Genomic DNA, 22,912 nt, shown 5'->3' on the forward strand with positions numbered 1-22,912 from the left:
ACGATTATATTGATTTTTCATAAAGATTCATATTCATACATACACTGTAATATTACATGCATTCTGTGGGCCATTAATGCGAGTTCTCTTAACCTGTTCTGACAGACAATAATCTTTTTTTCCTACCATACATCACTCCCCTTGTCACTGTATACACACTTCCATGGCATGCCACGCATCTCCAAGCCAGGATACTGCAACATGGAATAAACAGCCAAACCAGCAAGTACCGTGAGGTGCAGTAAAGCTGCTATCATCATCCCACTTTGCAGACACACTGCATCCATCCATACTGATGTACATGCACAAACAATCATAAACTTCCAAACAGTAAACTATTATAGATTAACCAACCAATAAAAATAAATACTTTCACAGTGATGATCATTTGTCAGTTCGGTAGACAATGCACAATACATCACTTCACCAAAATGATATGTTACACTACAAGTTTTGCATAGCTGGAGACACATAGTAACTGTGCCTGTGTGAATTTGCAATAGAATTGGCTACCATCTGGAAACAGTTATAAGTCACAGTTGACAGGTTTCAGTCTGGTGACCTAAGCTGCAGCAATGTTGGGACACCTATAATGAAAATAATAGGTCCTTTGGTGCTGCTGGAATCGTTTATAAACACAAAAGTTTTTTTGCCTTCTATTGTGCAATATGTGACTAGTTTGTCCTTTTTTTAAAATGTGATGGACACTGGTAGGATCACACATCTCTGTTCTGTGAGTGGAAGGCATGTGGGATTAGCCACACTTACACTGTAGCAACAGAATTGAGGTGTTTTCCACTGTTGTAAAACAGCTGAGTCAGCATGAAATGCTTTGCCTCTTGAGCCAGTGGCCAGTCTTCTTGACAGGTTCTGAGAAGCTTTGAGGGTGCATATGTTGATCATTGGTAGTTACAAGATTAGATAGGTAATTGACACTCAGAGAAATAGCAGGAAAGTGTGCACTTGGCATGTTTGCTGGGTCTCATCTGGAATGTGAAATGGAGAAGAAGAAGAGCCAGATGAAGCTGCAAGCACCGAGGATAGTGGATGGTGGGAGATATTGCGAGATGTGTTGAGTATTTGGGCCGGATGGAAAGTGTGTTCAGATAGCCGAAGAGGTTAATGTGTCCACTCACTTAAGGGGACCAACCCTGCCTATCTAACCCATGTTAATTTAGGCAAGTATTTGATCCATTTCTGAAAAAAACTATTTGATGCAGGACCTTAATATTTTTACTGTATGTTACATGATGCTAATATAGTCAGCTTTACTAAAATCTACTTTATCCATTTTATAGTTTTTAAGAAATACTTTTTTAAATTTATTAACAAAAAAATATTAAGTTTTTTCTGCAGAAAATATTTTTTTGTGAACTTTCTAATGGGGGAATAGTAATGAATGTAGTACCAGAGGTGGCTTTTTATGTTACACAGAGTCTCTGAAAATTACATTCATTTATCCATGATAGTTTCTGATATAATGGGGCATATGTACTGAAAATTTTAGTTTGTGGGAAATTGATTTTATAGAAAAAAACTTTTGAAATTTGTTACTTACAGTTAATTAAAACTGTCCTGCTGCATATGATGGCCCTTCTTTGGCTTCTAGCAGGTCTTCCAGCTTCTTTTTCACCTTCCTGGATGTTTGTCTTGCTTTCTTGGCCATATTAGATGCAGACCTCTCTGCATCGGCTATCCTTATTTTATCACAATGTTGCAGCCCAGTGATCATATTTTCACCAGGATTAATTCCGAGCCTTTTCAGTACCCAACACTTTCCAATATTACCGCAATTGAATGTAATAACAGCATCGTGAACTCCTAGTTTCACTGTATGCATGCCTACAAATACAGTTTTAGGAAGGCGGTTCCAAATTATGCTGTTGAAACATTCATTTGCGTTCTGTGTCTGCCCATGCAGACATTTCCTTAGAAGTTCAGGATGAGCCAAGTCTCTGAAAATTGGTTTAATTGCTGTAATAACAGCAGCAGGAAGAGAATGCTGGTGAGAATAAGATTCTCCATTTTCCTGAGCCCTATTGTATTTGCACTACGAATTTTCTCCTGGTGGACACAATCCATGACATGGCTTATCATCAGTAGAGGACTTATGGAAAAATATGGCCCAAACATCTCTCTTCATTACCTCCAGATTTTCTTTATTTCTCCTAATTGCCTGCCCATAGCATACCTGCACGTTTTCTATTTCAGTTTTAGTTAACCGACCCTGTCTTGTCAACAATTTTCCATCTTCTAATTTTTTTCCTCTCATAACAACAGTTAGTTTTCTCAGCCTTGTTCCCAAACGTTTTTGAACATGGCCTACACATTCTATTTTGCTAATAATGGCATCTCCATATTGCTTAGAGTTCACTACATTGTTGTATGCCTTACTGTCACCATCGCCCAAATGTTTGGTGTACCGTACGCCTCTTGTTTCTACAGAGCAATGAAATATTTGTTGTACTCCATAAACTTCCACACCACCGCTTGTTCCTCTAAAATTAGCCACACAATTGTGTTCTTTATGTTCATTGACTTTACAACATGTGCAATGTTTAGACATTATCTCCACATCTAACACTTTACCAGTGTCTACACTCGTGGCAGTCACTACTCCATTCAGAGAAGTATTTCCTCTTTTCTGCCAAGTTTCATCAAGTGCAACTGCAATATCTGAACATCCATCATTTTCTTCCACTGCTTCCCTAGCAGCCAGTTTCATGCTTTCCTCACTGACGTCACATACAGCTTTCTCTAATATTGCAGTCAGTTTTCCAAATTTATTCAGTGGTTGATGTAAGTTCATCACTGAACAAAAAGTTCTCCGTGCAGCCATGCCCTTGCCAATGGATCGTAAGGTGTAAACTAATCTAGTATGGATTTCATAAGGGCCACTTGCATCTGGTTTTGAAAAACTCATAAATGAAATCACAGCTGAGCATTTAGTGCAAATTAAATCCAAAGCAATTGCTAGGCCTTTTCTCCCACTGGCACTCTCACAAATTTTCGCACTCTGTGACTCACTACACTGTCTACATTGTACAAATTTAGAAATTACATCTGCTAATATTCTCAAATTTATAATAATGTTACTGCACCCCTTGTCATTTACAGTAAATTCGATGCAACTCTCTTGAAATGGTGAGAGCTTCTTTGATGCACTTGTTGAAGAATTACAATCACAAACATTGTTGCCAGGTGACATAACCTCTTGTACAGAAAGCTTTCTAAACTTGCTTCCTCTAAATTGTCGTTTCTTGAAAATGCCTTTATGTTTCATCATCTTCAATAAACACAACAAAACGCACATAAACAAGCACTGCAAACGTAAGTATAACAACTACTCGCAATCACACTTGAAAAAAACTAACCGCGTGTTTGAAAGTGTGTTGTTTACAAACAGCAGAAACAAAAGAATACCGACTGTTGCATTCCATTGATAGCCAACACACTTGGCAGTTAAAAAACCATAACATGCAGTGTAGGGTATATAAAGATCTAAAATATATGCAGAAAAGTGGGCATGGCACATAATCACGTGTGGTAGGAAAATGCTCTTTAAATGCTGGAAAAAAAATTTTTTTTCAGCGAAATCCTTTTCAGAGTACTTAAATAAAACCTTAAGCTATCGAAATATGATGAAAACTGAAAATCAATTTTTTTCGACCTGAACCATGGTGTGGCCCCTTAAGTGGGAGTCCTTGTCCAGGGCAATACCATTGGAATTATTTCAAAGCTCAGTTGTGACTGAGGTCTGAATTTCTCTTACATCATGTGTATATATGACTGTTGAATCAAAAAATAGTGTGTGTTCTTTCAGACATCTCCAAAAGAACAGACATCTCCAAAAGAACAGACACCACACACATCAACATGTTACTCATGGCAACATAACAAGAACATCATCAACTCATCGAAGAACTTGCACAACAACACTGATATCATTACATATAAAATAAAATATGAAATTATAGTTTATGCAATCCTTTACACTCTCCCACCATGTTCATATTTCATTATTGGCTCACTAACTAAGTCATTCCAATCAAAGTTTACTTTGTTCATAATATCTTCGCTGGTAGACCCTTCATAAAAATTTCTGTTTCTCGCTCTTTTGCTGAAACATGTCCTACATTGATCCTCTTCTCATTGACTAACTGCCGTACTTACTGAAAACAAGTTTCAATATTTTTAGAGTGCTCATAGAATCCTGTACCTTTTACATATTTAATAGTACTTTGGTTATCAGCATAGTATTTTATCAGCATTTAATGTAGCAAGTGAACTTTCTTCAATAATTTTAGCTTCCTTCAATAAATGATCCAGCCACATTAGTGATTTACTTGGCTCACTTATAGCAACAAATATGGCTTCCAATGATGACTGTGCAACACATTTTGAACTTTACTTTTCTGGATTACTGGTCCACCACAATACCTCATTAAAACACCACTTGAACTTCTATCAATTTTTCTCTTGCATGATTTGTGTCACTATTAGGTTCTATAACAGAAGTCATTAATTTTCTAAACTGTATTTCATTGTCAGTTGTATCTTGTAGATAGTGAAGAATTCATTTAACCAGTTTAAGGTGGGCTTTACTAGGTAAATCTTATGCTCTCATTGACAGCATGTGTTAGATCTGGATGTGTTCTCAATGTTAAGTACATGAGACTACCTATAATCTCTTGTGTCAGTGTCATTAGCTGGTGGTGAATCACTAGCTACCGATCCTGGTTCAACACATAGTGATACTAGATCTGCTCTGTCATACCAAATCTTGCCAACACTTTTTTGCATATGCAGTCTGATTAATCTGTAAACAATTTTCAAATCTTTGGATTTTGAGGCTGAATAGCAATTCACTTTGCTAACCACAATATCAAGCTCTTCTTGTAATTTTACTGTCTAACTATGAACCATTTCATCGGATCCCATCATTAGTGCATCATCCCTATGAAATAAAAGGATTAGATTCCCTTCAAAGTGCATATGTAAATCAGTTTTGCTCTCTGATAGATTTAATTTCTTAAGTGCTTAATTTCTGAAGTACTCATTCAAGCATACATACCAACATTTTGCTACTTGCTTCAATCCATACAAGCTTCAAAGCAGTCTGCACACATGACCTGAACCATTCAGGAATGTTATTTTGACAGTAAATTTTTTAATCTTCCAAGTTCATTGAACAGCTGCACAGAAAATGGCTTTGATTGTTTCAAATCTAACAACAGGGTGTAATGTTTCAGAAAAATCAACTTCTGGCCTCTGACTAAACCCCTTTGCAACAAATCTTGCCTTGTAGTGGACAACATCATTGTTATTATTCAGTTTTGTTGCAGACAACTAGCAGTTACCTATAGCTTTTCTTCCGACTTGTAAATCAACTAATTTCCAGGTACAAAATTTTTATATGAGTGGGTTTTTTCATCCATTCCACCTTTCCAATTTTCTGCATCTGAAGACTTCAGTGCTTCATCATAGTCTTTTGGAACTTCCCTCAGCATCATCACCTTCATTTGCTCAGGTTCATCATGGTAACTTATTGACTTTTTAGTCATGTCCCTGCTCCTCAATGCTCATTGTCCATCACTATTTTTAGCTTCATTTAAAGAAACACCATTTGCCTCTTCAGTCACATCCACATGATCATGATTTTCTTTGAAGGTTTCCGATCATTCACTTTATATGGTGTTTTATTTTGAAAATCATCCACAGTTGAGACTTCAGCAAACTTGTTAATAACATTCATCAATGGTGGTCATAATGTTTCATCCTTTAATTTTGCATCTGAGCTGATAATAACTCAACTGTAAAGTATATACATTAGTTATAGTCATCATAGCCAACTATATAATCTTCCAAAGATTTAGCGTCAAACTATTTCCATCCAGATCAGTCAACAGTGTGAGTTGCAGCAAGTACAGTTTCACTCCACAATGCTTTCGGAATATGCCTTGCTGACTGAAGCCATGGACACACCCTCTCATAGATAATCCTGTTCTCACATTTAGCAACTCCATTTTGCTGTGGTGTGTATGGCACAGTCACAGAATGTTTCAACCCAATTGACTCAGCTCTCTTTACGTCACTGTTATCAAACTCCTTTCCACATCAGTGCACAATTCCTTAATATTCAGTTGAGTTTGTTTTTTCACCATCTTAATGGAAATTGGCAAATTCTGTACAACCCCATCTTTTTCCCATAAAAAATATGTCACTCCGAAACCATAAAGTCACCCTTAAAAAAAGAAAATATTGATAGCCAGTGAAATCCTTTTCTTTCATTGGACCACAGACATCATCCTGGACCAGATTATTTATCAGCTTGGTTACCTAAAACTAGCCGATTCTGTTTACTTAGCGTACAATCTTCAGTGGCGCAGTGGTTAGCACACTGGACTCGCATTCAGGAGGATGACGGTTCAATCCCGCATCTGGCCATCCTGATTTAGGTTTTCCATGATTTCCCTAAATCGCTCTAGGCAAATGCCGGGATGGTTCCTTTGAAAAGGCACGGCCGACATCCTTTCCCATCCTTCCCTAATCTGATGAGACCGATGACCTCGCTGTTTGGTCTCTTCCCCCTAACAACCCCAACCCCAACCCTGCTACTTAATATCGGCTGCTAACATCACCTATGAAGAGTATCAGTAGCTTCCTTTACAACAAAAAATTTGTTGGTGCTGAATCACTTTCATTGCGAAAGAATGAAGTTCATCCTTGCTTTCAGATAAAGCAACAGCATTTCGTGTGTTACTTCATTTTACTGTCATTTTTGATACTTTGATCAATACATTTCTCTTAAGCCTACCTAACAATAAATTACAAGCATCATCTGGACAGTACCACACATCTTCAAAATATGCCTGGTTCACTCTTTTACGATCAAAACTTTCAACATCAGTATGGTTACTTCCAAATGCTTTGATCTGCTCATTATTCTGAGTGCTGTCCATTTTCTTTGGTGTATCAAGAGGATTGTATGAAACATATCAATCTCAACAATTTGTTATGTGATGTATTGCAATACTGTCAATGTACCACTCATCACCTACTACTATAGTTACATTTTCAGATAATTCAGATTTCTCAAACCAAGTTTTTCCTGGAATTGCTGCTGATGACTTTTCCACAGCCTGTAACGTTGAAGAATCAGAATGATTGTGTTGTATTGCATTGCATTACATTATATTGCAGACTTACCACAGCTAGGACAGTTCCTAGGTAGATGACCTTTACCTTTCCATTTCAAGCATGCACAATTTGCTTTGCAGTCTTTCGAAATAGGTCCACTTTTACCACAAGATAAATACTTCTTCACATCATGTTTGAATGAATATCGCCTTTTTGCATAAGAACCATTTTATTTCTGTCATGTTGATGTCCTTCTCTTGGATTGTGGAAACACTGAAGTTACTACATTTGTTTCATCTCTTCCTTTTTTTGCAACTCATTCACTGCTGGCCATTAAAATTGCTACACCAAGAAGAAATGCAGAGGATAGATGGGTATTCATTGGACAAATATATTATACTAGAACTGACATGTGATCACATTTTCACCACAATTTGGGTGCATAGATCCTGAGAAATCAGTACCCAGAACAACCACCTCTGGCTGTAATAACAGCCTTGATACACCTGGGCATTGAGTCAAACAGAGCTTGGATGGTGTGTACAGGTACAGCTGCCCATGCAGCTTCAACACGATACCACAGTTCATCAAGAGTAGTGACTGCAGTATTGCGACGAGCTAGTTGCTCGGCCACCATTGACCAGACGTTTTCAATTGGTGAGAGATCTGGAGAATGTGCTGGTCAGGGCAGCAGTTGAACATTTTCTGTATCCAGAAAGGCCCGTACAGGACCTGCAACATGCTTTTGTGCATTATCCTGCTGAAATGTAGGGTTTCGCAGGGATCGAATGAAGGGTAGAACCAAGGGCCGTAACACATCTGAAATGTAACGTCCACTATTCAATGCGAACAAGAGGTGACCGAGACGTGTAACCAATGGCACCCTATGCCATCACGCCGGGTGATAGCCAGTATGGCGATGACGAATACACGCTTCCAATTTCTGTTCACCACGATGTCACCAAACACGGATGCGACCATCGTGATGCTGTAAACAGAACCTGGATTCATCTGAAAGAATGACGTTTTGCCATTCGTGCACCCAGGTTCGTCGTTGAGTACACCATCGCAGGTGCTCCTGTCTGTGATGCAGCGTCAAGGGTAACCACAGCCATGGTCTCCATGCTGATAGTCCATGCTGCTGCAAACGTCATTGAACAGTTTGTGCAGATGGTTGTTGTCTTGCAAACATCCCCATCTGTTGACTCAGGGATCGAGACGTGGCTGCACAATCTGTTTCACCCATGCGGATAAGATGCCTGTCATCTCGACTGCTAGTGATATGAGGCCATTGGGATCCAGCATGGCGTTCCGTATTACCCTCCTGAACTCACTGATTCCATATTCTGCTAAGACTCATTGGATCTCGACCAACGCAAGCAGCAATGTCACGATACTATAAACCGCAATCGCGATAGGCTACAATCCGACCTTTATCAAAGTCGGAAATGTGATGGTACGCATTTCTCCTCCTTGCACGAGGCATCACAACAACGTTTCACCAGGCAACGCCGGTCAGCTGCTGTTTGTGTATGAGAAATCGGTTGGAAACTTTCCTCATTTCAGCACGTTGTAGGTCTCGTCACCAGCACCAACCTTGTGTGAATGCTCTGAAAAGCTAATAATTTGCATATCACAGCATTTCTTCCTGCTGGTTAAATTTCACGTCTGTAGCATGTAATTTTCGTGGTGTAGCAATTTTAATGGCCAGTAGTGTAATTCAGACATTTTTCCTGTAAGTTGTACCATGTTTTCTCTCTTTGTTAGTATATCATACCAAGTTACACAAATGTGATCAAATTCTTTTGACAGTGACTGAAGTAAACATGCACACAAATCAATTTCATCTATTGGTTTATTTAGCAGAGACAGCTTTTTTTGAACTTCATCAAATTTTGAAAAATGACCTATTCCCATTCAGTATTAGGAAACTTATGTCACAACAAGTTAATATTTTCTACAGATTAACTATCATAAATCTGGTGCAACCTTTCCCACACACCTTCTGCAGTTTCACATTTGGCAACTCGAAGTAAGGGTGTTTTTTTATGTAGTAAGGAAATGAGATTTTTCTTTGCCTTGGAATTCACTTTTGTCCAAATAGCTAATTTTTCAACATTTACTGTTGATGTGGTGAAAATATGACTTACACATCATAAACTGTGTCCCATTCCAAAATAAAATGAGCTTGTGGCTGAGTTAGCCTCTTGTGTAATTATAAAGTATTGTAAATTCCATGAACAAAAAACGGTACCAATAGTTGAAAGAAAGCACAGGTCTCACCCATCCACGAGAAGGGTAGTAGAAATTATCAACAAAACTACAGTCCGATATCCTTGACATCAATTTGTTGTAGAATCTTAGAACATATTCTGAGCTCTGACATAATCAGCTTTCTTGAACAAAATGATCTCACCGCCAAAGAGCATGGATTCCAAAAAAAAGTGAAACCCAACTCCCACTTTTCTCACACAGCATACAGAAAGCTTTGAGTCAAGCTTTGAGTCAAGGGAGTCAGGTATGTGCAGTCTTTCTTGATCTCCAAAAAACATTTCAGTCAGTATCACACCTACACTTATTGTCAAAAGTACAATCATGTGGGGTATCATGCGACATTTGTGAAGGGATTGAGGACTTTTTGGTAGTGAGATGGTTGGTTGGTTGGCTGATTCGGGGGAGGTGATCAAACAGCGAGGTCATTGGTCCCATCAGATAAGGGAAGGACGGAGGAGGAAGTCGGCTGTGTTCTTTGAAAGGAACCATCCTGGCATTTGCCTGAAGCAATTTAGGGAAATTATGGAAAATCTAAATCAGGATGGCCTGCCACAGGTTTGAACTGTTGTCCTCCCGAATGTGAGTCCAGTATGCTAAGCACTGCACCACCTGGCTCAGTTGATATGGAGAATACAGAATGTTATCGTGGATGGAGAGTCATTGTCAGACATAGAAGTAATTTCAGGTGTGCGTCAGAGAAGTGTGTTAGGTGTGTTAGGACCCTTGCAGACAACATTAGTGGTAACCTCAGACTTTTTGCAGATGATGCAAGATATCTATAATACAGTACTGTCGGACATATTCAGTCAGATCTTGCTAAAATTTCAAAGTGGTCCAAAGATTAGCAAATGTTCAGAAATATAAAATTGTGCACTTCAAAATCCAAAAAACCATAGTATTGTATGGCTATAATATCAATGAGTCACTGTTGGAATAGGTCAGCTCTTACAACTAACTGCGTGTACCACTTTGTAAGGATACAGAATATAATGATCACATAGCTCAGATGTGGGTAAAGCAGATGGTATACTTCAGTTTATTAGTAAAATACTGGGAAAATACAGTCAGTCTACAAAGTAGATCCCTTACAAATCACTCATGCGATGCAGTATAGAATATTGCTCAAGTATGGGAGATCTGCACCAGATAGAGCTAGCACGGGATATAGAACGTATACAGAGAAGGACAACACGAATAGTCACAGGTTTGGTTGATCTATGGGAAAGTGTCTCAGAGATGCTGAAGAAACTGAACGGACTCTAGAAGGAAGATGTAAACTATCTCAAGAAAGTCTATTAACAAAGTTTCAAGCTTTAAATGATGGCTCTAGGAATGTACTACAACCTCCTAAATATTGCTCACATAGGGATCATGAGAAGAAGATTATAATAATTACAGCACACACAGATGCATTCAAACAATCATTCATCCAGTGCACCATATGTGTATGGCGTTGGAAGAAACTCTAACAACTGGTACAATGGGATATACCCTCTACTGTGCACTTCATGGTAGACTTCAGAGTTAGATGTAGGTAACTGTAATTGCCCAATTCTCCTCACCAGTTACTTTTTTGGATTGTTTTTCTTCTTCAGTCACAATAATTATTCTTGTCCACATGTGTCAATTGAGACAATTTTCCTCTTCTCTGTCTTGTTTTAAACTTGAGAACACATCAAATGACTTCATAAGTTGTCCTCAATAATGTTGTATAACATCGCAAGCTACATGATTGAATTCATCATTTTTAGATAACTTTTTTGCTGCATAAACAAAGATTTGTTCAGTGTTATATATCCACATGATACTCATGGCAACCGAAGAACAGCAGCAGCAGCAGCTCAACTGAGAATTTACACACCAACACCGATATCATTACATACATGATAAAACATGAAATTATAATTTGTATATTGCTTTACAGAAAGAAACAGTCATTTTCCCTCTGTCAGACAGGTACCTGTCACATACAGAAAAATATGGTTTCAAAAAATTAAGTAAATATTAGCCAAATAAATTTATTTGCATCTTCAATAAACGGTTTGAATGTAATCAATGCAGCAGTCAGCCAAAAGCCTAGTTGCATTGTTAAAGGCAGTACACACTATGGTACTGGAAAATGCAGGGTGTGATGCAAACAGTGGAATGAATAAAGATGACTACTCACCTTATAGTGGCTTGGGGCGATAGAGATGGGCATGAATAAGGATTGGAATGTAGTCACTCAGCTTTCAAACTCCAGAGCAAAGGAACACACAGGCACCTAACGAACAAAATATCTCAGTTCACATTGAAGTAGCTCCCATTTCCAACACCTTGTAGCATGAGTAACATACATGTGGCAGATGTTGTTGTACGATTAATCCCATGCCCCCATCTATCACATAATGGCATAATTTAACTTGCCAGAGGCAGAATCATCCAAGTAAAAGCAACACATCATATACCAGTCCTTTCCAGCTTCTGTGTGATCTTCCTTTGAGAATGATAACCAACCAGTTGTTCATCTGGATGAATGACTGCTGCCAAATTGTGACCATGGAATTGTATTACCATGCAGAAACAAAGCAAAGCACTGAAGACAAGTTCAACATCAATGGCTGCTTTATTAGTATCATCTGTAACCTTTATCCTAATATTACCTTCTTTGAATTGCGTAGATGGCAACTGCCTGTTCAAACTATTATTCTGTCCCACAATCACTATTTCCTCAAACTTAGTACTTTCTGCACTTCCCCGATCTCTGTCTTTATTGTCACCTTGCCTCCTCTAAATCTGTTACCTTCTTATTTATCATTACTTTACTCTCTCCCTCTCACTTCAGTTCTGACTCATAAATGTTAGAGCCTATGAATCATCCTCTGCTGTTTTCTCATTGTGCCTCATAACACTACCTCTGGTTGCAGCAGAGCCATATTCATTTCTCTTTTATTTATTGTTCTTCACTCATTTTCTCTTAGCCCCTCCCTTTCCTTTCACCCCTCCCTTTCCTTTCCCTCTTCCTTACTCAGCTTATCCACTGTATGCAACACCACCACTTTCCCTTAAGCGTTCCATTGTCTTCATTCAGAGGACTTCTTTGATAAGGTATCTTAGTCTGTATCTTCTGGCTACATATAAATAGAAAAGAAAATTGTATGTGTAAGCATACTGCTTTTCAGTTTGCAGTAGTAGCAACTGTAAAAACTGCACATAAAGAAGTATAATTGAATGTCAAACAGCCAAAAAATATAATTCATCAAAAGTATTGTTATTGGGCCAAATATTAGCTCCCACTTATTTTAAATTCTTGAAAATTCTGAAATTAAATTGGAATATGGTAGGACATATGACATACTGATTATCCAGTCATCAACAAACACTTCCGTTTGGTTTTGTATTGTGCCACTCCCCTTTCTTCAAATTGTGGTTTGGGCTTTTATATTTTGGGATTGTAGTAATTTAGTGACAAGATTTTTTTAAACTTTAACATGGAGTAAAACCGTGTGGATTAATATCACATCTTGTACTCAGATTCCTGCCAGCTATTTAATTAATGTCCACACTTTGCATGGAAGATAGCATGTATAGATGTAGAATGTTTTGATGTTTAAGGGATCTGAAGCCACAAAACATCCTGATTGAAGGGAATGGTACCGCAAAATTGTGTGACTTCGGATTTGCAAGAAGTATGAGTGCCGGAACACATGTGCTTACCTCCATTAAAGGAACGCCCCTTTACATGGCACCAGAACTCATTGAGGAAAGTCCATATGACCATAATGCTGATCTTTGGTAAGCTTATATTTTAAATATCTTATAGTCAATGGAAAGTTGTTTATAAATTTTTCCTCATGAAAAAGTTCTTTAAATTGTAATAAGCACTCTCATGTTGGTCCTCTATAAGACTTATCCTGAAATGTAATAAACTGTACCAATTGATTTAACATTATATTTTCAGAAAATGTCTAATGCATTTCAAAGTTACTGTTCATTCAAAATAAAGATTCTGAACTGTTGTTTTATAGTCTATTAGTTATTTTCTCTCTTTTCTTGTGTGTTGCAATTGTGCACAGAATATATGTTAAACTTTTGTTAAGCAATGAAAACTCGGCTGGTATACACATATTTCAAAAAGTATGTGGAAATTCTGTGATAGTAAAGAAATTATATTAAATACTCTCAAATTCCCATTTTTCAGATATTCAGGAAAATGCAGATTGCTCTCTGGAAATTTGTCAGCTGTACATACAAATAGAAATTCTCAAGCTTCACTTAGAGAAACCGAGGAAATTAGAGAGGGAAAATTGTATGTTACTTTTTAGTAATAGGAAAGAAAGGTAAAGTCCTGTGGGAGAGCAAAATCTGTCATCCCCCTGTGGATCTGGTGGTTAGAATAAGCCCAAGGTATTCCTGCCTGTCGTAAGAGGTGACTAAAAGGAGTTTCACATGTTTCGGCCTTTATGTGATGGTCCCCTGTGGGGTTTGGTCTCTGTTCTTCAAAATTTTCCTGAAGAGCGAGTCAATTGGGGAAGGGCGCCTTACACGGTGCATCCATCATGCATTGAGATCTGTAGCCTGCTTCCTCGTCGTCACATTGCAGTCCCGCCCATTCACCAACTCTTGGGCAAAGACACCTTCCTGGGTGCGTTTTCCACCATGCACTATGCAGTGTTGCTTTCTGCGTTGGTGATGACCATGGACTTCTTAGCACCTGATATCCAGCACGGTAGCCAGTCCGTTGTATTGGGGCCCCCATGTACCCTGTTAGTTGTAGCCCCCTGACCACACAGGGATCGCTCTGCTGATACCTGCACCATTAACTCCCTACGTATGCCAAGGGGTAGATTCCCATCGCCCTGGGGCATCGGGACTCCCTGCAATGGCCATCCTGTCAGGTGGCCTCTGCCGCGGCTGGGTGGCGCCCGTGGGGAGGAGTGGATGGCATCAGGGCGGATGACACGCGATGATGCGTAGTCTATCATCTCTTGCTGGTGGTGAAACACCAGCGGTCTCTAAGCATTCATGAGCTCAATTCAGTGCACAGAAATATGACCCCAAATCGTTCCCCCCCCTGGCCACACCATGGTAGGAACATCAAGCTAAGTGTCGCAGCAGATCTTATTCACCCCAGTACCTCTTATGTTCGAGAGCTGATGGGGAATCTTTCATGATGATGATGATGATGAAGCCTCAGTTTTTTGTTGAGCATTTAGAGGACAAGTTTTGGGAGGTCGTAGGCTTGTCCGAAATGAGGTCTGGGTCAGTCATGATCAAAACAGCATCCTCTGCCCAGTCATGGGAGTTACTCACTTGTAACAAGCTGGAGGATGTTTCCGTAACCATCATGCCCCATAAGAGCTTAAATATGGTCCAGGGTATCATATTTCACAGAGACTTTCTTTTGCGGTCTGACAATGAGCTACACGCCAATTTAGAGTGACGAGGTGTATATTTCGTTTACTGGGGTCCGAGGGATAATCAGGTTGCCACCGGTGCCTTCACCTTGGCCTTTGAGGATGATACAATGCCTGAGAAGCTCAAGGTGATGGTCTACCGCTGTGATGTAAAGCCCTATATCCCTCCCCCCATGCGGTGCTTTAAGTACTGGACGTTCAGCCATATGTCTCCCCACTGTACTTCCAGCATCACATGTCAAGACTGTGGACGCCCATCACATTCCAATATTCCATGTTCCCCGCCTCCCATCTGTGTCAACTGCAGAGAGCACCATTCGCCTTGCTCATCAGACTGCGGGATCCTCCAGAAAGAAAGGAAAATCATAGAGTACAAGACCCTAGACCGACTGACCTACACTGAAGCTAAGAGAAAATTTGAACGCCTGCATTCTGTGCGTATGACATTGTCTTACGCTGCCTCTGCAACAGTTCTGGCACCATCAGCTCCCCAACCCAAGTTACCTCTCAGAGTCAGAAGACTACACCTGTGCCCTTGATAGTGGGGGGCATTTCCCTCCCTGTTGCTCCTGCACCACCTACTTTGGGAGCAACACCCCCTCCCCCCCCCCCCCCCCCCCCCAACCATCAGGGACGTCCGTCCCCACTTCTAAGCCATAGAAGCGTAAGTCTTCTTCGGCTTCTCTCACTAGGAAGAGGTCCCTTGGGTCACTCCTTTCCCAGATTTCAGCTAGTGGGAAAGACGACGCCCGCCAGTGGCTGAAGAGCCCAAAAGCAGCTGGTCGGAGGGTTTCATGCTCATCCTCCGTCCCCGAGACTGAGCCAGTGAAGTCCTCCCAGCCCAAGGAGCAGTGAGAGAACTCCAAAAAGAAAACCTTTAAGACAAAGGAAATTGTGGTGGCACCCACAAAACCGCTACCTACAAACTCTGTGTCTGAGGATGGGGTGAAGATTTTGGTGTCTGCTGTGTACCTAGATCTACCCAGACCCTCAGACACAATGGATATAGACTGATGAGGCAATAAGTCAGTGGCAGTAGGTGACCCTGAGGCGTAAACTGCCTCATTGAATGTTCCATGCCTTCCCAGTCTAATGGTGTCATCCTCCAGTGGAATTGCAGCAGTTTTTTCCACCGCCTGGCTGAGCTACAACAGCTGTTAAGCTTTACACCTGCTATGTGCATTGCCCTTCAGGAAACCTGGTTCCCGGAAATGCAGACCCCTGACCTCCGCAGCTATAAGGGATATTACAGGAACCATAGCGACTATAATCGAGTGTCAGGTAGAGTTTGTGTTTATGTCCTAAACTCAGTCTGTAGTGAACCTGTGCCCCTTCAAACCCCTCTTGAAGCTGTGGATGTGAGAATAAGGATGGCACAGAAAGTAACTGTCTGCAATGTCTATCTTCCTCCAGATGGTACAGTACCACTGACTGTATTAGCTGCACTGATTGATCAACTCCCTAAACCTTTCCTACATTTGGGAGATTTTAATGCCCATAACCCCTTGTGGGGTGGCACCATGCTTACTGGCCAAGGCAGAGATCTCGAAACTTTACTGTCTCAGTGCTACCTCTGTCTCTTAAACACTGAGGCCACTACACATTTCACTGCGGCTCATGGTAGTTACTCGGCCATTGATTTATCAATTTACAGTCCAGGACTTCTCCCATCTATCCACTGGAGAGCACATGATGATCTGTGTGGTAGTGACCACTTCCCCATCATCCTGTCACTGCCCCAGCATCAGGCCCACAGATGCCTGCCCAGATGGGCTTTAAACAAGGCGGACTGGGAAACTTTCACCTCTGCTGTCACTGTTGAATCTCCCCCACACGGTAACATCGATGTGATGGTTGAGCGGGTGACTACAACAATTGTTTCTCTGGCAGAAAACGCTCTTTAGGTTCCCCGAGGTGTAAGGCAGTCCCTTGGTAGTCGCCGGAAGTCGCTGAAGCAATTAAGGAGCGTTGGCAAGCTGTACAGCGACATAACTGGCACCCTTCCCTGGAGAACCTCTTAGCCTTTAAACAGCTCCGTGCCCGCGTTCACCAACTTATCAAACGACAGAAGCAGGAGTGTTGGGAGAGATACGTCTCGACCATTGGGTGTCATATGTCACCTTCCCAAGTCTGGGTAAAGATAAAAAGCGTTTTCGGATACCAGGCCCCAACAGGTGTCCCCAGTGTTACCATAAATGGCATGTTATCTACCGACGCAAACACAATTGCCGAGCACTTTGTTCGAGCCTCTGCATTGGAGAACTACCCCGCAGCCTTTCGCACACTCGAACGGCGGCTGGAAGGGAACGTCCTCTCGTTCACTACATGCCCCAGTGAATGCTAAAACCCGCTTTATGTGGAAAGCTATCGGCCCATCAGCCTCACCAACGATCTTTGTAAGCTGCTGGAATGTATGGTAGGTCGGCAATTGGGTTGGGTCCTGGAGTCACGTGGCTTGCTGGCTCCATGTCAGGGCGTCTTCCGACAGAGTTGCTCTACAGCTGATAATCTTGTGTTCATCGAGTGTGGCATCCGAACAGCATTTTCCAGATGGCAACACCTGGTTGCAGTCTTTTTTTACTTACGTAAAGCATACGACATGAGTTGGTGACATCATATCCTTGCCACAATGTATGGATGGGGTCTCTGGGGCCCGCTCCCGATTTTTATCCAAAACTTCCTGTTGCTCCATTCTTCCATGTCCAAGTTGGTACCTCCCATAGTTCCATCCATATCCAGGAGAATGGAGACCCGCAGGGCTCTGTATTTAGTGTCTCTCTATTTTTAGTGGCCATTAATGGTCTAGCAGCAGCTGTCGGGCCCTCCGTCTCACCTTCTCTGTATGCAGACGACTTCTGCATTTTGTACTGCTGCTCCAGTACTGGTGTTGGTGAGCGGTGCCCACAGGGAACCATCCACAAGGCGCAGTCATGGGCTCTAGCCCACAGCTTCCAGTTTTCAGCCGCAAAGTCATGTGTCATGCACTTCTGTCGGCATCGTACCGTTCATCTGGAACCAGCACTTTACCTTAGTGATGATCCGCTCCCTGTAGTGGAGACATATCGATTCCTAGGACTGGATTTTGACTCTCGATTGACTTGGGTCCCTCATCCTTGTCGGCTTAGCAGAATTGTTGCCTGAGCAACACCAATTGGGGTGCAGATTGCTCTACGCTGCTGCGGCGCTACAGAGCCCTTCACCAATACTGAATTGACTATGGGAGTGTAGTTTATGGTTCGGCAGCACCTTCAGCATTGCATTTACTTGACCTTTTGCACCACTGCAGGGTTCAACTAGCAACAGGAGCTTTTAGGACGAGTCCAGTGACCAGCGTACTGTTGGAGGCTGGCATCCCTCCATTGCAGATAAGACGTGCGCAACTGCTCGCCAGTTACGCAGCACACATTTGTAGTTCCCCTGAACATCCGGATTACCGTCTCCTTTTCCCGCCCGCAGCAGTCCACCTCCTGCATCGGTGGCCCTCCAGGTCAGAACCAACGATTACGGTTTGCGTGCGGTCCCTTCTCTCCAAACTGGAGTCCTTTCATTTACCATCTCTACTTGCGGTCCGTTCATGTATGCCTCCATGGTGTACGCCTCGGCCACAGCTTCGTCTGGACTTTTTACGTGGCCCTAAGGACTCCATTAACCCTGTAGCTCTCTGCTGTCACTTCCTCTCGATTCTTGACATGTTCCGGGGCTATGAAGTGGTTTACACTGACGGCTCGATGGCTGATGGTCGCGTTGGCTTTGCCTACGTTCACGGCGACCATATTGAACAGCATTCCTTACCCAATGGCTGCAGTGTATTCACTGCAGAGCTGGTGGCCATTTCTCATGCACTTCAGTATCTCCGTTCATGCCCTGGGGAGTCTTTTCTTTTACGTACTGACTTCGTGAGCAGCCTGAAAACTATTGACCAGTGCTAATCTCATCATCCTTTGGTAGTGTCCATCCAGGAGTCCAACTATGCGCTGGAACAGTCCAGTCATTCAGTGGTGTTCACGTCAGAATCCAAGGAAATGAACTTGCTGACAGGCTGGCCAAACAGACTACAAGGAAACCATTTCTGGAGATGAGCATCCCCGCAACTGACCTGCATTCATTATTATGCCGCAAGGTTTTTCAGCTTTGGGAGACAAAATGGCAAAATCTCAGTATGCACAACAAACTGCGAGCCATAAGGGGACCATGAATGTGTGGAAGTCCTCGATGAGGGTGTCTCGCAGGGACTCCGTGGTTCTCTGCAGGCTCCGCATTGGCCATGCATGGGCAACCCATGGCTACCTCCTGCACCGCGAAGACTCACCTCAGTGTTGGTGCAGCGCCCGGTTGACAGTGGCCCATATTCTTTTGCTATGTCCTTCTTTGGCTGCCCTGTGACTTCATCTTCAGTTGCCGGACTCGTTATCATTGATTTTACTTGACGACGCCTCATCGGCTGATCTGGTTTTACATTTCATCCATGAGGGTGGGTTTTATCATTCGATCTGAGTTTTACCACCTGTCCTTTGTCCCTCTGTGTCCTCCACCCTAGTGCTTTTAGGGTGAAGGTTTTCTGTGTCCTCCACAGGGTGGCTGGATTTTCCTTTTTATTTTCATGGTCGGCCAGCCACTGTAATCTGCTTCCTTGTTTTACTCTCTTCTAACTATTTCTTGCATCTCTCTGTTGTTATCTTCTCCTCTTTTACTCCTTTTAGTGTTTGTTGCCTTTCCTTCATTCTTGTGGTCTTTCCTTTCTTTCCGTTTTGTGTTATATGTCTCGTCTATTTTATTCTGACACTTGTGGCTTTGTTTTATTAGGAACAAGGGACCGATGACTTGGTAGTTTGGTCCCACTTCCCCCTCTTTTAAACCAACCAACCAACCAATCCGTCACATTGAGTGGGAGGTTGCAGTGGAAGTCACTTCAGAGTCTTTGACTTAGGAAGCACCGAAGCCATCATCTGACAAGTCACATTTTTTTAAGGTCGTATGCAGTATACACTACTGCCAGACATTGGTTACACAACCCTTAAAAGACAGAAAAAAACCTTTGCATTAATCAGAAGTATTCTTTTGGTGTGTACAGTTTTGTTACTAGCTGAGTACTAAAATCCCTTCACCATTCAGAAGCTCCCCCTCTCCTTCTTAGCTACTTCCGACATTAGTTAATGATTAATGTATCAAGCCTGTTTTTCTGACTGACTTAACCATGTAATCCCTACAAGAATTAAAATAAGCAAGTCAGCTGTAATTGCAGAAATACCTCCCTCCCCCAGTTCCAGACATAAGAAGCAAATGTGTAAAATTAACTTAGAATAGAATGCGTTTTGGTTTACCAAATATGTCAGCTGCCTCTCAATATATTTTCTGTAAGACTTACATTCAGAAAACCCTATATATAACTTCAAAGAACTAATCATACTAAATTACTCTAAAGCCAGTAGTGCTGAGATGGCTAAACTGGTAAGGATCCTGGTTTGAATCTTGTTCCAGCATATAGTTTTAACCTATCATTTATAATCAGTAGTTCATGGTATTTATCTTAAAGTCTGGCCATCCAGATGCATGTTGTCAATGTATGCCCCATGTAATTTATGGCTGTCACCCTAATATGTCTGTTAGACAGGTTATGCCGTATACTTGATAATGGCTGCACAGTCTAAACTGTGCAGTAGTGAAAAATACAAAATAAAGTGCTATTGTAATCCAAGTGATGACAGCCAGTGTGGCAGATTATTTCCATTCCAAAAAGTTTATTTTTGCTGTGGACCCGTGGTTGGCAGCTAAAATATTATGTCCAAATTTTAGTTCCCAATGGATCCACAGCTGAAATGAACCATTGAATTAGACACACCTACCCAGTAGCAAGTAGTTCCTCCTTTTACTCTAGTAGCAGTTGATACAATGTGACGTGGACTCTACAAGTCAACAGTATTGGTGCCCATTCTCATCCATAACCATTCAACCACCAGTGACAACTCATGAAGATTCGACTCCTTTGAGGATCTCTTTACTTAAGCTCTGTAGAAGGAAAATTAATATTTATTCTCATGAGTATGTGTTATGTATTCCTATATTTTAGAAGTCAAGATGACCTTTCACTGAAAAGCAGAAGTGTTGAGTTGTCAGCAGGCTCTCAAAAAAAAAGAAAGGAAACTTGCTAGTTGGAATGAATCTTTTCTCGGGCTGGAGCGCGCGCGCGCACACACACACACACACACACACACACACACACACACACACTGCCAACTGAATGCACAGTGCAAGGATTGCAGCTTGGCAGGTAGATTTGGTTGCAGTGGGATGGGGTGAGCTGGGTAGAGCCAGAGAGAGGCAGGAGACAGAAAGAGGTGTTGGGGCTGGGTATCTAGAGGCTCAGAGGTAAACAGCTAGTTTGCTGGCTAGAAATGTGAGAGGGAGAGCTGGCAGGTGCACAGGCTAAGCACGTGATGCATGGTTGTTGGATCCAGTTGGCAGCGGTGCACAATGAAGGTGAAATGGAGATGCAAATTGGGAGGGAGTGATCGGACAGAAAAAGGAGAAACTTTTTTGTTGAGGGTGTGGGGACAGTGTCACAATGGAGATTGAGGCCAGAAGGGGTATAGGAGCAAAGGATGTGGTGCAACGATAACTCCCATTTGTAGAGTTCAAAAAACCTGATGGTGGAGGGAAGGATCCAGAGGGTCCAGATTGTGAAGCACTCGCTGAAATTGAGCATGTTGTGCCACCAGGGGTCAACTTTGTTCTTGGCCACAGTTTGGTGGTGGCCACTGATTCTGATGGACAGCTGGTTGTTTGTCATACCCCCTCCCCCCCCCCCCCCCCCCCTCCCTCCCAAAAAAAAAGAAAAAGAAAAAAAAACACCATGTGCATCAGTTGCAGCAGAGTTGGTGCATGAAATGGCCCTGCCTCTGATGGGTTAAAATAAGCCTCCAACAGGATTGGAAAGGAAGTGCTGGGTGAGTGGATTGGGCAGCTTGTGCACCTGTGTCTTCCACAGGGATAGGATCACTGTGGGAAGAGGTTGGAAGTGAGAATGGTATGGTAGGAGACTAGGATGTTGCATAGGTTGGGTAGGTGACAACACCACTTTAGAAGGGGGGATGTATCTCATTTCATGGTATCATGATATAATAATCAAAGCCTTAGCAAAGGATGTATCTAGATGTCCCAGTCCAGGATGGTGTTGGGTGCCAAGGGAGGTATGCCATTGTGGCTGATTCTTTGGTGTCATGGGATGATTAGGCTTATGTGAAGATATGGCAGGGTATATTCGTTTGCAGACTATGTTTGGAGAGTATTGCCTGCCTGTGAAGGCCCTTGTGAGTCCTTCAGCATATTGAGCAAGTGAGTTCTTGTCACTATTGTCACAACAGATACGCTGTCAGTGGGAGGCCACGCTATATGGGGGTATTTCTTGGTATGGGCAGGATGACAGCTGCCAAAATTCATATACTGTTGGTGGTTAGCAGGTTTAATATGAACAGAGCTGTGGATGGAGCTATCAGTTAGGTGGAGTTGAATGACCAGGAAGGTGGCACATTGAATTGAGGAGGACCAGGTAGAGTGGATGGAAGAGAAGGTGTTGAGGTTGTGAAGGAAAGAGCATAGGCCAACTTGGCTCTGAGTCCAAATCATGCAGATACCATTAATGAATCTCAACCAGACAATGGGTTTGGGGTTTTGAAAGGTTAGGAAGGTTTCCTCTGGGTGGTCCATACAAGGTTGGCACTGGAAGGTGCCCTGCGGGTGCCCATAGCTGTGTTTTGAGTTATTATATACCTTCCCCTCTAAGGAGAAGTAGTTGTGTGTCAGGTTGTAGTTGGTAAGGTGTATGAAGAATGAGGTAATGGGTGTGAAGTCTGAAGAATGTTGAGAGAAGTAGTGTTCAGCAGCGGTAAGATGGGCTTGTTGATGTGTGGTGTGTATTACGGTGACATCAGCAGTGACGAGTAGGAATCGAGGAGATGGGATGATGGAGAGTCAGTGATGAAATGATTGGTATCTTTGTTGACCAACACCTCTGACCAATTGCCCGAAACCTAGCTTCTTACATCCTCCACTGACTCTGTATCACCCCCACCTCTGTACCTCCTGGATCCGTACTCATCACTGTT

At 42.0% G+C, this 22,912-nt stretch overlaps 1 protein-coding gene across 1 annotated transcript in view; it reads left to right on the forward strand.

The window, feature by feature from the left end:
- The window catches only part of LOC124607456 (serine/threonine-protein kinase fused), a 209,860-nt gene that overhangs the window by 86,140 nt on the left and 100,808 nt on the right, over positions 1-22,912 (forward strand). Inside the window, exon 4 of the mRNA XM_047139794.1 lies at positions 13,009-13,188. Coding sequence (XP_046995750.1) covers positions 13,009-13,188 — 180 coding nt within the window. The remainder of the gene's footprint in view (positions 1-13,008; positions 13,189-22,912) is intronic.

The sequence above is a fragment of the Schistocerca americana genome, chromosome 1, assembly GCF_021461395.2.
Source record: "Schistocerca americana isolate TAMUIC-IGC-003095 chromosome 1, iqSchAmer2.1, whole genome shotgun sequence".
Lineage (NCBI taxonomy): Eukaryota > Metazoa > Arthropoda > Insecta > Orthoptera > Acrididae > Schistocerca > Schistocerca americana.